Source organism: Phyllopteryx taeniolatus, chromosome 15 (genome assembly GCF_024500385.1).
Source record: "Phyllopteryx taeniolatus isolate TA_2022b chromosome 15, UOR_Ptae_1.2, whole genome shotgun sequence".
Lineage (NCBI taxonomy): Eukaryota > Metazoa > Chordata > Actinopteri > Syngnathiformes > Syngnathidae > Phyllopteryx > Phyllopteryx taeniolatus.
In genome coordinates, this window is record NC_084516.1 from 14,353,398 (window position 1) to 14,367,098 (window position 13,701).

At 41.0% G+C, this 13,701-nt stretch overlaps 2 protein-coding genes across 6 annotated transcripts in view; one reads left to right on the plus strand and one right to left on the minus strand.

Moving 5' to 3' along the window:
- Positions 1 to 1,503: 1,503 nt before the first annotated feature.
- On the plus strand, positions 1,504 to 11,475 carry ggt5b (gamma-glutamyltransferase 5b). The gene is made up of 12 exons (XM_061747251.1): positions 1,504 to 1,823; positions 4,404 to 4,531; positions 4,603 to 4,698; positions 4,772 to 4,967; positions 5,549 to 5,709; positions 6,157 to 6,303; positions 6,623 to 6,753; positions 7,445 to 7,632; positions 7,698 to 7,789; positions 8,535 to 8,644; positions 8,714 to 8,824; positions 8,902 to 11,475. Exons 1-12 carry the CDS (start codon positions 1,654 to 1,656, stop codon positions 9,046 to 9,048), a joined length of 1,677 nt encoding a protein of 558 aa, XP_061603235.1. The 5' UTR covers positions 1,504 to 1,653; the 3' UTR covers positions 9,049 to 11,475.
- Positions 11,476 to 11,657: 182 nt separating this feature from the next.
- Positions 11,658 to 13,701, minus strand: part of ptpn13 (protein tyrosine phosphatase non-receptor type 13) — an 81,683-nt gene continuing 79,639 nt past the window's right edge. For 4 of the 5 annotated variants that reach the window (XM_061747248.1, XM_061747246.1, XM_061747247.1 and 1 more), the window contains 2 exons: positions 12,297 to 12,359; positions 11,658 to 12,209 (listed from right to left, as the gene is read on the minus strand). In XM_061747248.1, coding sequence (XP_061603232.1) covers positions 12,132 to 12,209; positions 12,297 to 12,359 — 141 coding nt within the window. In that variant the 3' untranslated portion in view covers positions 11,658 to 12,131. The remainder of the gene's footprint in view (positions 12,210 to 12,296; positions 12,360 to 13,701) is intronic. The other variant, XR_009784520.1, reaches the window with a different exon arrangement.

The window sequence follows — 13,701 nt, forward strand, 5'->3', positions numbered from 1 at the left end:
AACAAACAACCATTCGCACTCACATTCACACCAAGGGGCAATTTAGAGTCTCCAATTAATGCATGTTTTTGGGATGTGGGAGGAAACCGGAGTGCCCGGAGAAAACCCACGCAGGCACGGGGAGAACATGCAAACTCCACACAGGCGGGACCGGGGATTGAACCCGAGTCCTCAGAACTGTTGAGGCTGACGCTCTAACCAGTCGGCCACCGTGCCGCCCGACACAGAACAAACAAGCAAAAATGTTTGTTTCCAAGACCACTTTCTTGTGGTCGATGAGTGCAGTAACAAAAGTTTTTGAACAAAAAAGCACCACACGCATGTGGCCTGGAACACTCGAAACGAGAGTTAGCAGCAGGCTGGGAAAAAAAGGGTTCCAAATGTCATTCAACTCTCTGAGAGACATTGCAGCAGTGCAAGTGAGTTTGTTGATGACATCCTTGTTACCATTTAAGGACTGCGCACCGTGGAGCCCAAACATGGTTGCACATGGATTGACATAAGAAGGACTCAGTGAACATCGTGGCACTTTTGGAGGTTTATACAAGCCCATCTGGAGGGATGTAGCAGGGAGCATCCTTAAATTACTGCTACGTGGAACTTAATGTAGAACCATCCATCCATTTTATGTAGCATTGTCCTCATTAGGGTGTGGGAAATATGCAGGTGTTGCAACGCCTGCACTACATTTTCCCCCGGGTGCATCATGTTTTAACAGCCACACTTTTCCCAAGGGGTGTCATACCTGTGTGGAAGGTTGGCTCTTCAACACATCCATACGTTTCCTGGTGAAATGGTTCAACACCCCCACTTTTCCCCAAGCGAGTTGCACCCATGAGTGATGCAGGTGCTTCAACACCCACACTTTTCCAATGAACTTATCCCCAGGGTAGTCAAATGAGAAGGGGATTTGGGTGCTTCAACACACCCGTATTGTTTTCTCTGGTGAAATGGTTCAACAGCCACACTTCTCCCATTGTTGAGGAATGAGCAATACCGCAACTCCACACCCAGTCCACGTTTTCCTAAGCAGCTAGGTAATGTTCCGGTATTGTGCGTTGCTGCTAAGATTGAGTTATTTTGCATATACAATACGAACAAAAAGTGCTCTCTTGCTATATCGTGGTTCACCTCTTGTGGATTTTTTTTTTCATATTCATATCTTGCATAATTTGCCATATTGCAGGATGTAATTGTTTGTGGTAAAATAAACGCTTCGTAGCCTAAAACATTAAAATGTGCATAATTGTATGTTTAAGAGATTAAAAGGGTGTTTAAGAATATAGAAAGTGTTATTTATAAGAGTATGGTATAGGTTAGGGAAGATTCCTCAGAGTCTGGGGATGTTCGTACAGCTTTAAAATATGTATAAATAATAATAAAAAAAAAAAAAACATGGTCGATACTTTGGGTATTTCTCCTATTGCAGGGGTGGTCCGGAACCTGACTCCGGTGATAAGCGAGGGATTACTGTACTGTATTGTATGAGTGTTGCAGGAATCATTTCTTGACGGTCCCTGAGTGGGGGAGCCAGGGAGTGCATGTGGCGCGCGTTCCCGTGACAACGCTGCGTGGAACTTCAGTCGGCGTGCAGCATCCAGGTCGTCAGCGATGGTGGCTTAGTGGCGTGACCTTGACTTGCCCTTGTCTGAGATGGACAGACACAAGTGGTGCTGCTGCCTGGTGTGCGCGTTGCTGGGCACCGTCGGTCTGCTGTGCGTCTGCGTGGCCACTCTGCTGCCCACGGCGTGTTCCGGCAGCGGCGGTGGCTTCCGGCACGCCGCCGTCGCCGCAGACTCGCAGCTTTGCTCGCAGGTTGGCAGGTAAGTCACTATCAACCTATACAATTCTGCTCGATTATTTTTTTTCAGTGTTCTGTGGCTTTCGTGGCGTAGGATTCACATCACACTTTGTTGATGAGTCAGCTGTTTGTGTGAAATTGAGCGAGGTGATAATCAGTTTAAGAGATTGGATAAGATGTGTGGGGAGTAAATGGATAATACCCACATAGACATGCTGCCTACTTCATGATACTACATTGGGAGTCCATGACATGCGAATTGATACTTTGACAAAATATGCTCAAAGTATTTGGACAGTTTGAATTCAGTTGCTGATATTCAGTGGATATAAAAAGTCTACACACCCCGATTCAAATGCCAGGGTTATGTGATGTATAAAAATGAGACCAAGACAACTCATTTCAAAACTGGCATTTGGACTGGGGGGGGGGGGTAGACTTTTTATATCTACTATACAACACCACAATGGATTTGAATTAAAGCAATCAGCATGTCATTCAAGACGTGCAGCTCTGATTTAACACTTGAACGACCTGCTTGACCAAAAAGCTGAGCACATGAAGAAAGCAAATAATCAGATTTAAGGACCATAGATGCCTTTTCCAAAGATGGCAGCTAAAGCGTATAGTGACCCATGTTTTTCAAGGAATTATTTTTTTTAACACTCGTAACTCTTTGCTATTGTAGAAAAAAACAAATAACGGTGGGTGTGGAACCCTACACAAATGAGATGAACATAGAAATGGCAACTATGCTAATATTCCATATCTTCTGCTATATTGCAATGCTTTGAAAAAATATGATGAAATGATTGAAAACAAAACAAAGAAAGCAGTGAATCCAATGTCGCCAAACCTTCAAACTGTGTATTTATAGTAACTTTGCCTTTGGTTTTTGCCATTGTGCTCTTTTTGTTTACCATCAAGTGACATGTCAACCATTTGGTAGAGGCTCGTACTGTATTTAAAAAAACAAAACTATTAGAACTGGCCAAAGGAAATATAAAATGCAAGTTTTTTTTTTTTTGTATTGGTTAAAGGATTAAGAAGTTTACCCCAAACATAGTGAAGTTGCGTTTTTGTTTTTTTCCCTGTGGAAAATTTCCTCAGCTACTTGTTGAGGCACTCAACTATTCACGTTTTTAGTGCTCTTTCTACAGTATAATGCTCAAAAATGGCAAAAGGTTGCGCCAAAGCCCTGAAGTCATTTGTATCAAGAACATTAAATATTCAATGATTGCAGCCTTTTTTTGTTTTTTTGCAGAGTACCTTCACAATTCCAGTGACTAGAAGGGTTTGGACAGCGCATTAACTAGTGGTTGGCTCGTCTAGTCTGCTGCTTGTTTGTCTCCTTGTGAAATGCATCACATCATCAATGAACACCAGTGACATCATGTTTTGCGCAAGATGTGGTATGCTTTGGATAATGAGCTGCCTCCTGCTTCAGTTTCAGACAGGGAGGGGCAAAATAGGGGCTGAATACAACCTGCGCCATTGAATGATTATCAAGTGTGCAATATTAGTTGCATTAATTTAGCAGTTTTTTTCTTAAAATTGCTGAACATAATTTCTCGCGTGTAATACGCACTCAAGAATAATGCGCACCCCCGAAATTGACTCCCAAAATCAGGAAAATCCTTCTACCTATATATAATGCCCACCCATGACTTTTGATATATTTATATGCAATAAATGTTAGTGGTGACCATCTCTTCATTTGTTTTTCTAATCATTTCTGATCAGTAACATTATTAATACGGAGGTTTACTTGTTCTTTAATAATGTATTTAATATTGTGGCGCACCCTAGTGTTTAGTTTTAACATTGCGGCTTTATGGCTGTTCTAAAACACATCTACTCATATACCTAATTTCAATGTGAAAGAATTTTCTCACTTGTAGTATACCTATTTATAATTCACAATTGACTTTTGAAGGAGAAAAATGTGCATTATAGACTACAAATTACAGTAATTATATATATATATATATATATATATATAAATTTACTGTTTTTCATTCATCTATTTATATAATTGGAAATTGATTCATTGTAATAATATTGATAATAAACAAAACACATTAATTATTAAATATATCAAAAACTCATGTGAATGAATTTTGTAATTATTAAAATACATATTTTATGTTCACAGTTTATTTTTATTTCTATTCCTTTATCTACAAATGACATGACCTATCTGTCCATATCAACAAATTAAACGTGGCCCTTGTGCACAACTGTTTGTGCACCATCTAAAAAAATAAATATGTAATAATCACATCTTCAAATTCATTGTGGCAGTGTATCCAATACAGGAGTGGTATCAAAAATTACAATGATAACAGTGCTCAGCTTTGATGGACACTCGCCTAAAATGTGGTTTGATATTGTGATTAGAGTTTACAGCGCAGCGTAAGTGTACTGCGCTACACTACGCTGTGAGGCAGGCGTGGTATTTTTATTTGCCAGCTCTGCGTGTAATGCAGACAGACTTGTCTCTCCTCCTGACATGTAACAAGTAGCGCATGGTTCATGTCCCATTACTGGAGTGTACGCATGAAATTCCCCTGCACATACCTGAATGGCGGCCCTCTTCCAGGAGCTTGCTGCAGCAGGGCGGCTCGGCAGTAGACGGCGCCATCGCGGCCCTCCTGTGCACCGCAGTGGTCTACCCTCAGAGCATGGGACTCGGCGGCGGTTCCGTAGTAACTGTTCGAAATAGAACAGGTTGGTGCCCTTAAGTCCTAAGTCTTTTGCAAAGTTGATTGTCAATGTGCTTGACGTAATTTTTTCCCCAGGTAAGGTGACGGTCTACAACTTCAGAGAGACGGTCCCTCAGAAATTTAAAAGCAACCTGTTAGATGATTGTCCCGACTCGTTCAAATATATGCCAGGTAATTACAGAATATATGTTGTAAATATGCATTAGCGTCGTGGATTACCATTTGCAGTATTTCACTCTCCTAGGTAGTCAGTGGATCGGCGTTCCCGGAGAGCTGCGGGGCTACGAGGCCCTTCACAAGCGGTACGGCAGGCTGCCGTGGTCCAAGCTCTTCGAGGAGCCCATAAGACTGGCCAGGGAGGGCATCCCGGTGCCTCCTCATCTGGGGAAGATTCTTAGCATGCCCACTGTGAAAAGCAGAGTAGAAGATTCTTCCCTCTGGTACAAAAACAACACTATTTGATTACAGTGTTCCCACGCACATTCGCGATTTGCTAATTTACCTATTCACATTTTTATTTTGGAGCGCATCTTCTTTATTAGGGCAAAGCACTGTCTAATATAAAAGTATTGCTTTGGTGCCATCTCCTAGCATGCTGGTGCCAAGGAACTACAGTGGTACTTTGAGAAACAAGTTATTCTTTCTGTGCCCACGCTCGTAACTCAAAATATTAGTATCTCAAATCATCTTACGTACTATGTTTGTAGTATCGGTGGGAATTCATGCAAATGAGCCCCGTTCAGAAACTGGTACCATAGACAGATGGATAACATAGTCTGAGGTCATACAATTTAGAATTTGAACAAAGAAATTCAGGAAAATGTGCCACCAAGTTTTTAGATTAATTATATAGTACCATTAAATCCCGCTAAACTTCCACATATCTCTCAAGAATTAAGCATCCCTGTTATGGCAATTGTGTGAGGATGAAAAAAAAAATAAAAAATAAAAAAAACGCTTATTGTATGTATGCAATGTAAAAGATAATTCAGAATAATGTCTGTGTTTTTTTTTGTACCAGTGAGGTTTTTTGCAACAACAACAAGAGTACGCTGGGGACAGGAGACATCATGAAGTTTCCTCAACTCGCTGAGAGCATGCAGCTCATTGCCAACAAAGGAGCCGACGCCTTCTACATTGGCCAGATGGCTTGGGATTTAATTCGTGACGTCAAAGCCGCAGGTGGGAGATGTATGGAAATGTTCAATAATATTATTCCTAAAGAAATTTAAGGTAAAAACAGGGCAACTAAAAACCCTCGGAAGTAGGCAAGGAGAGCCTCAGTTGCCGACGCGCTGTCATTCATTTATTGAACAGAACAAACACTCAAACACACGAATACAAAATGAGAAAAGGACAAAGAAGGAATGACATGAGGAAAAGGTCGCAAGGAGCAGACGGTCACACGGAACCAAGCAGCCCAGCCGACTGACTCCAGCTCATGACGTGACGCACTAGGCCGTGTCACGTAAAAAGACACATTAACACACGAATACTACAGTACCTTCCATCCTTCCATTTCTTGTATGACAGCCCTTGGAAAAATGAAAAAAGTACGACTGGCTGGCAACCAAGTTCAGGGTGTAACCCGCCTGGATGGACTAATGGTTCTGTATGTCACTCTTATAGGTGGAACATTAGAAATGGAGGATCTCAGGTCCTACCGGGTCAGGGTGGCAGACGCGTGGACAGTTCCTCTCGGGGACAACCTGATGCACATCCCTCCACCGCCTGCTGGGGGCGTCCTGCTTGCTTTTATCCTCAAGATCATGCAAGGTTTTCTCTCTCATTTTCTGGGAACGTTAGCGCTGGCATTGGGCGGAATCCTCGTGCCACCAGAACCATCACTTTTCAGGAAACCCATTACAAAAAGCACATAACATAGCATCGTCAAAGAGAGCAACACTTTCAACACTTAAGATTGGTCAATAAATTGTAAAAATAACACACACAAACACATGTGGGGACTGGCCAATAGTATAGATTTGTTAAAAAATGTGAAATTTACCAAATTTGGACAGAGGAGGTTTAGCCCGACGCCAGCAAAAGACTGACTATCCAAGTAGTAGTATCTGTGTCCGTCTTCTTTTTGCAGGGTTCTCCTTGACACCACATTCCCTGGATGGGGACCGGAAAACTCTGTTCTACCATCATTATATAGAGGCGGTCAAATTTGCCAATGGCCAGCGAAGGAGCATTCGTGATCCTTTCTTCAACAGCGAGACGGTTAGGATTAGACATTTATGGAAAGTCATAATACTATCGTACATTTGTGAATTAAAAAACATTGCATTGAAGAAAGAAAAAGCAACAATTCTGACTGAAATCTGAGGGGTGTCAGCAAGGTTCCAGGACTGGTTTCACAAAACGTATTTCAAATCCAAACTACAAGCTTTTCCTGCTCGCGTCTCTTCTGAGCCAAGCAAATGTGCAGTACCCGGAAAGAAATTTGTCGTTCAGGGCACAAGAAGAGGCGGGAGTTGTAGCAGGGTAACTTGCGGCTGTTCACATTGCAATGAGCATCTGACAGTTCCTGGCTGAGAAGAACCGTTCTGGAGCAACCACTCACCCGACCTGGCGCCGTGTGATTTTTTTCCCTCTTTTCCAAGCTCAAGGCAGTCATCAAGGGGGACCGTTTTGAAGACGTGGTTGACATCAAGATGGCCGTAATGACGGAGCTGCGGAAGATCCCGGAAGAATCCTTCCAGGATTGGACGAAGGCCTGGCAGAGAAAGCTGGGAAAGTGCATTAGACTCCAGGGGGATAACTTTGAAAGGGAAAACATGTCATAAGTAGTTTAAAGTTATCTTTTGTGACACCAGCTCTGGAACTTTTTCTGTTTTCATATAACAACAAGAAGCCACTCAAGCAGGCACAACAAAGCGGGAAAATGTTGGAAAATGTCGGCTTCTTTTAGGCTGCAGACCATCTGATGGATCACGCCTTCATCGATCACATCAGGAGAATGATTTCTTCCAACGGCACCCACCCGCCCTCCTACTACTCCAACTTCAGGCCGCCGCCAGATGACACGGGGACGTCGCACGTGTCCGTGCTGGATGAAGACGGACTGGCCGTCTCTGCCACCAGCACCATAAACCATTTGTAAGGAGACGCTTGTTGGAAATGTCCCCAAGTATAAAGGTTGTCATCACTGTCTCTTGGTGTAGATTCGGAGGAAGCGTTTACTCCCCACGGACAGGCATTATCCTTAATAATGAGCTGGCTGACTTCTGTGGAAGAGCAGACACGCTGAAGCCCGGTAAAGTCTACTTTCCTCTCTGTGGGTACGTGAATGGACCGACAGCTGTGCAACGTTAAAAACTGCTCCGTTTTGGTCGCATCAGTCCAGACAATAAAAGCTATTCCAGTCAGTGTCACATGAAATTTATAGTAGTTGTAGTTAGTTGGTTCCTTGGCTCACTTTTGCTTGCCAAAGAGAACTACGGTGGCCATAAAGCATAAAAACAATAACGTTTTTGGCATGCAGTAACATGGTCAGAAGAAACAGTATAATAGAGAGAGAGAGTAATGATGTGAAATGGAGGTTTCCATCATTTATTTGGAGTCAATAATGATTTTTTTGTTGTTTGTTTCTTTTTAAACGTATGCCGTGAATTATATTTGCGGCGATCGTAAAATTCGATGAATAAGGCTAAAAAAATAAATAAAATACATTTTGAAAAAGAAAAATCGAGGGGAAAAAATCTAAAATGGGAAAAAGATTAAAAAAATAAATAAATCTGCAAATAGATGAAGTATGCGGGGTTCAATGTAACTGTAATTGAGCGCCATTTATTGTTCCAATACTTTTGCCCAGATGGAAAATGGGTCGGTTCAAATGAAAGGCGCTATCTTCTAAGTTACATGTAGCACATGTAAATACCTGGAAATAACAGCCGGAATACGGAGGTGTCAATTACGAGCAGATTTTCACTTTTCGCGGCACTGCTCGGTCCCTATCCAGCGCGAATACTGTATAGCATAATGTTTGCATGTTGTTTCAGGTGAGCAGCCTCCCTCCTCAATGACACCGGCTATACTCGAGTCCAAGTCTGGAGGACTTCTTGTGATTGGTGGAGCAGGGGGAAGCATGATCACCACTGCAGTGGCCTTGGTATTCCTCAAATACACTATTTGTCATTTATATATATTTTTGGTTGACATGGTTTATCTGTTAACCCAGTCTGTGATAAATCACCTTTGGCTGGGCATGAGTCTGAAGGAGGCCATAGATGCTCCCATCGTGTTTGTCGACTCCAAGAACAATGTGAATTTTCCACCCGAGTTTGACCAGGTGATGTACTAAAACGCACATTGTGACCAAATATGATCACACGTAATACGAATGTCACATTTCTTCTCTGGCTTCAGTCTGTAATCGACGGTCTCAGAGCTCTCGGACACCAGGTTGGACAAATGCAATATTTTTTCAACATAGTAAACGCTGTGGAGAAGGAGGAGATATGCATTGTGGCTGAATCGGATGCAAGGAAGAAGGGGATGGCAGACGGATATTGACATGAACACGTCGCAATTTCCCCTTAAGGCTCTCTTTTAATATTAACAAAAATAAGGTGAGCTTTCTGGTAGCTTCTTAACAAAATCACTGATGAGTTTTGAGACATAAATACCATGTGCTCTGTCTACTATATGACCTTTTCAACATGTTCTATTATTATTTGAGTTTTTTTTTGTTATTAGTCTTTTTTTCATTATTATCATGTTTTTTAATTTACTGGCAGTGGGGGTGGGGGTGTGGGGGGCATTCAATTTCATTCCGGACATCGTTAAGTTACAAAAATGGTTTATTCCTTACAAATGGAAAATTATGATTATATGTTAAATAGCTGTTGTATTATTTTGACATTTATTTCTGTCAGCCTTTTTACTGGTGCAAGAAAATCATATAGAGTTAAAGAGAAAAGTGATATAAATTCATAACAATGAGATAGGTGTAAAAAGTTTTAACGCTCTCAGGATATGTTTCTTTTAATTTCAGTTTGGCTTCATTGATTAGTTGTTTTTTTGCCCCATTTATTAAAAAATGGGTTCGAAAAATTGGCTTAAAAATCTCAATTCTTCAAATGTTCAACCTCAGAAAACTATCGTAGTACAATTAAAGGACTTTTTAAATTTTGATTTTTCCACATTAAAAAAACTTGCAATATTTTACATTTATAGATAGTACACACACACACACACATATACACAGACCCTTTCCAAAAAAAAATTAATATCATGGAAAAGTTGATTTATTTCCATAATTCCATTCAAAATGTTAAACCTTCATAGATTGAGGGCCCACAATTTAAACAATTTCAAGTATTTATTTATTTTTATGATATTTTACATACTTTGGGCTTCCAGCTCATAAAACCCACAAAATCAGGAATTAAAAAAATTAGAACACTTTGAAGAAATCAGCCCAAATTTTGCAGGCCGTAAATGTTTTAAACTGTGTGTCACACACTAATCATCTACTGAACTCACAGCACCTGCACAGGTTTCCCCAGGTGTCATTAAATTGCTTCAGTTTGGTTCAATTGTCTCTGTTGGGTTCAATATGGGGAAAACTGCAGACTTGACAACTGGCCAGAAGACCATCATTGATACCCTCCTTAGGATGGGTAAGCCACAAACGTTCATAGCTAAGGAGGCTGGTGGTTCACAGAGTGCTGTGTCCAAGCATGTCAATGGAAGGACAAAATGTGGCAGGAGATGATGCACCAGCAAAAGCGATGACTGTGGGCTTCACCGGATTCTCAAACAGAGAAGATTCAAGAATATAGCAGAGATCCAGAAAGAGTGGAATGAGGCGGGCGTCACAGCTTCAAAAACCACCACATGCAGACGCATCCGGGAGATGGGCTACAACTGTCGGGTGAAGCCACTTCTGAGCCTCAGCCAACGTAGGAAGCGTCTCAACTGGGCCAAGGAGAAGGACTGGACTGATAGCCAGTGGTCCGGGGTCCTCTTTTCCAATGAAAGTAAAGTGTGCCTTTCATTCGGGAATCAAGGTCCAAGGGTTCGGAGGAAGACGGGTGAAGAAGAGAACCCAAGCTGCTTGAGGTCCAGTGTGAAATATCCACAGTCCGTCATGATTTGGGGTGCAATGTCCAGTGCAGGTGTTGGTAAACTCTGCTTTCTTAAATCCAAAGTCACCACAAGAGTCTACCAGAATGTTTTAGAGGACTTGATGATTCCTTCTGCTGAGGATCTGTTTGGAGATGCAGATTCCATCTTCCAGAAGGACCTGGGCCCTGCCCATACCGCCAGAAGCACCAAAACCTGGTTTGGTGAGCCATGCCATCACAGTGCTTGACTGGCCAGCCAACTCGCCAGATCTAAACTCCATTGAGAATCTATGGGGTATTATCAAGAGGAAAATGAGGGGCACCAGAACCAAAAACAAACAACTGAGCGTCAAGGAAATCTGGAATTCCTGATTTCCTGGGCTTTATGAGCTGGAAGCCCAAATTATGTAAACATAAATAAATACTTCAAATTGTGGGCCCTGAATCTATAATCTATGAAAGTAACTTTGAATGGAATTATGGAAATAAAATAAACTTTGCCATGATATTCAATTTTTTTCGAAAGGGTCTGCGCATGTGTACTAGTACACCTTTTCTTCATTGTTTTGAATTATAACCTTTTATTGTCGTTATTCTTATGTAGCAGAGAAATTATGTGAGCTGGGCCCATTGGAACTGAAGTTTACCAACTATTCCTTGTTACACTTTATGAAAACAACCGTTAAAATAAGGTTTAATTTCTAATAAACTGGAATGTACATCGTGTGTGTTATCACAGCCATCAAAGCATTATGTTGATCAAACTGCTGCATTCTGCTTTGTACTGCTTTCTCACTGTGGTACATGTCATACAAGCACATTTTACTGTCATCAAATAAACAAGTGCCCTAAAAAAATGGCTGAAAATTGACCCACCGGAAAAGTGTCTTTTTTTTAAATTTTTGGGTCTGGCTGGGGCCCCTGGTGTACTTAGGTTACCACATGACTCTGGGACCTAAAAGTGAGGAAAAGCGTTAAAGCAAACGGAAAATGAGCCTTCGTGACTATATAAACTGCATGTCTTTTAAAAAAAATTGGACTCAAACCCAAAAAAAGGTTCTGAATAATTAAAATGTATCCAGTTTAATTTTCAGCAGATGAATATGTACACGTTTACGTTCATTTACCTTCAGGCAGCGAGCGAAGCAAATACTGACATAGTATTCTGTCAAGGCGAGTTCCAGCATCAACAAACAAACAAACAGGATTTAAAATAGTCACAATTTTGTTCCACATACAATATGTCATTGGTCCATGTGTGTAATCATTTTATCTGGAAAATAAAATACTAGTGTTCTCTTGTAGCTCAATATAAGGAATACAATCAGCAGTTGTCATCGTCGCACGAGGGGGGAGGGGTGGCAGCCAAAAGGAAGGGAACTAAAAAATAAAAATAAAGCAAATATACAATAAAAATATAAATTTCTTTTAAAAAAAAAATGGACACTCAGAGTGTGGCAGAATTAATATTTACTGTATTTTAAAAACATGTTTTGTGATTTGGCCTTTTCTGCTGGTGTCCACTGACTATCCTGAGATGTTCTTCTCATCTTGAAGACATTCCAGGACATAGTGGATCACCCGGTAGCAGAAGATATATTGGTCCTGAAAGCAAATCACAAAAATATACTTACATAAGGTAATAAATAAAGTCATGATTTGTAGAAAGGCATGCTTCAAAGTAACTCGTACCTCTGTCTGGACCATTCCCTTTCGCTGAAGTCTCATGTTTCGTACCACATCTGAAATATCAAACTGAGGAGAAAAACAATATCACCACGCATTCTTATGTTAACACCTTTTTATATTGCGTGAAGAAAAAACTGCGATTGGCTGGCGACCGGTTCAGGGTGTACCCCGCCTCCCGCCCGAAGATAGCTGGGATAGGCTCCAGCAGCCTTCGACCCTAGTGAGGATAAGTGGTAAAGAAAATGGATGGATGGATGGAAAATTTATTTTTTTTCTTTTACATGCAGATGTTCTCTTTAAATGGGTGACGAAGTGGATGGGTCAATTTATTGACTCTGGTGGTAGTATCAGAGCCACAAGAGAGGTAGGATGACCAGGAGCGTAGCACCAAATTCCGGGCCATCATATATAAGCCTCCTGAGGGGTCCCCCACCCAACACCAAACCCAGCCTCACACACTGTAGTCTATCCTAAGATTTTATTTTTTTTATAATGGTTTGTGAATTATGTTAGTTTAAGTTTGTGCTCATCGTGTTGGATATCAAAAGGCATATTAATGAACCCCAAAGTCGACGACAACACAACTATTATAATTTCCTTCCTACAGGTTACTTAAAAAACTATTATGTGTTCAGGGATTGACATTCACACCTGCCAACCTGCCGAATGCGGGTGAATTTAAATTGAATGAACATTGGGACGTCCTATTAAATGCTGTCTGATGACATTACTTGGTAATGCTAAAGCTAGCTAGTAGCTAACATCTTACTGCCACCACTATCAGCTAAATAGCTAGCTCCCACCAACATTAGCTCCTAATGTGATCTACTAGCTTGCGCCTAACAACATCAACTGGACCACATGAATGCAAATCAGCATTAGCTACTAAGTCTAGCTGCAGACAACCGTAGCTGCTGACGCTATCCGCTGGCGCCTAACGGTATCTGCCGACAACATGAGCTGACAAAACTTGCAGAGGTCACCAATATTGTGCCCACAAGAGTCGCCCGCGAGCCTGTTTTAAAATACCAACAGTGTAAAAGACATTGTGACTTCTGAGGAGATCATTTAAAAATGTAAACACCTGCAGAGATTTATAGTAAAAAAAAATAAATAAAAAAAAAGGATTGCGTATTGATATTTATCTGTTACCAACCTTATTAAATCATTGTTGATAATTATTGTAAAAAATCGTTAACTTGATCAGTGTATTTACCTAGATAAATATCATTCAATATTAACAATAACATAACTAAAGGTAATTTTATTATAATTTGTTATTTCAGAGTTGTGTATCAAACTGGTAGCCCTTCACATGAACCAGAAGCCAAAAAGTAGCCCTCAGTTTTAGCAGCTAATAAGTTACTGCTATCACTATCAGAAAAATAGCTAGCTTTAGCTCCTAATT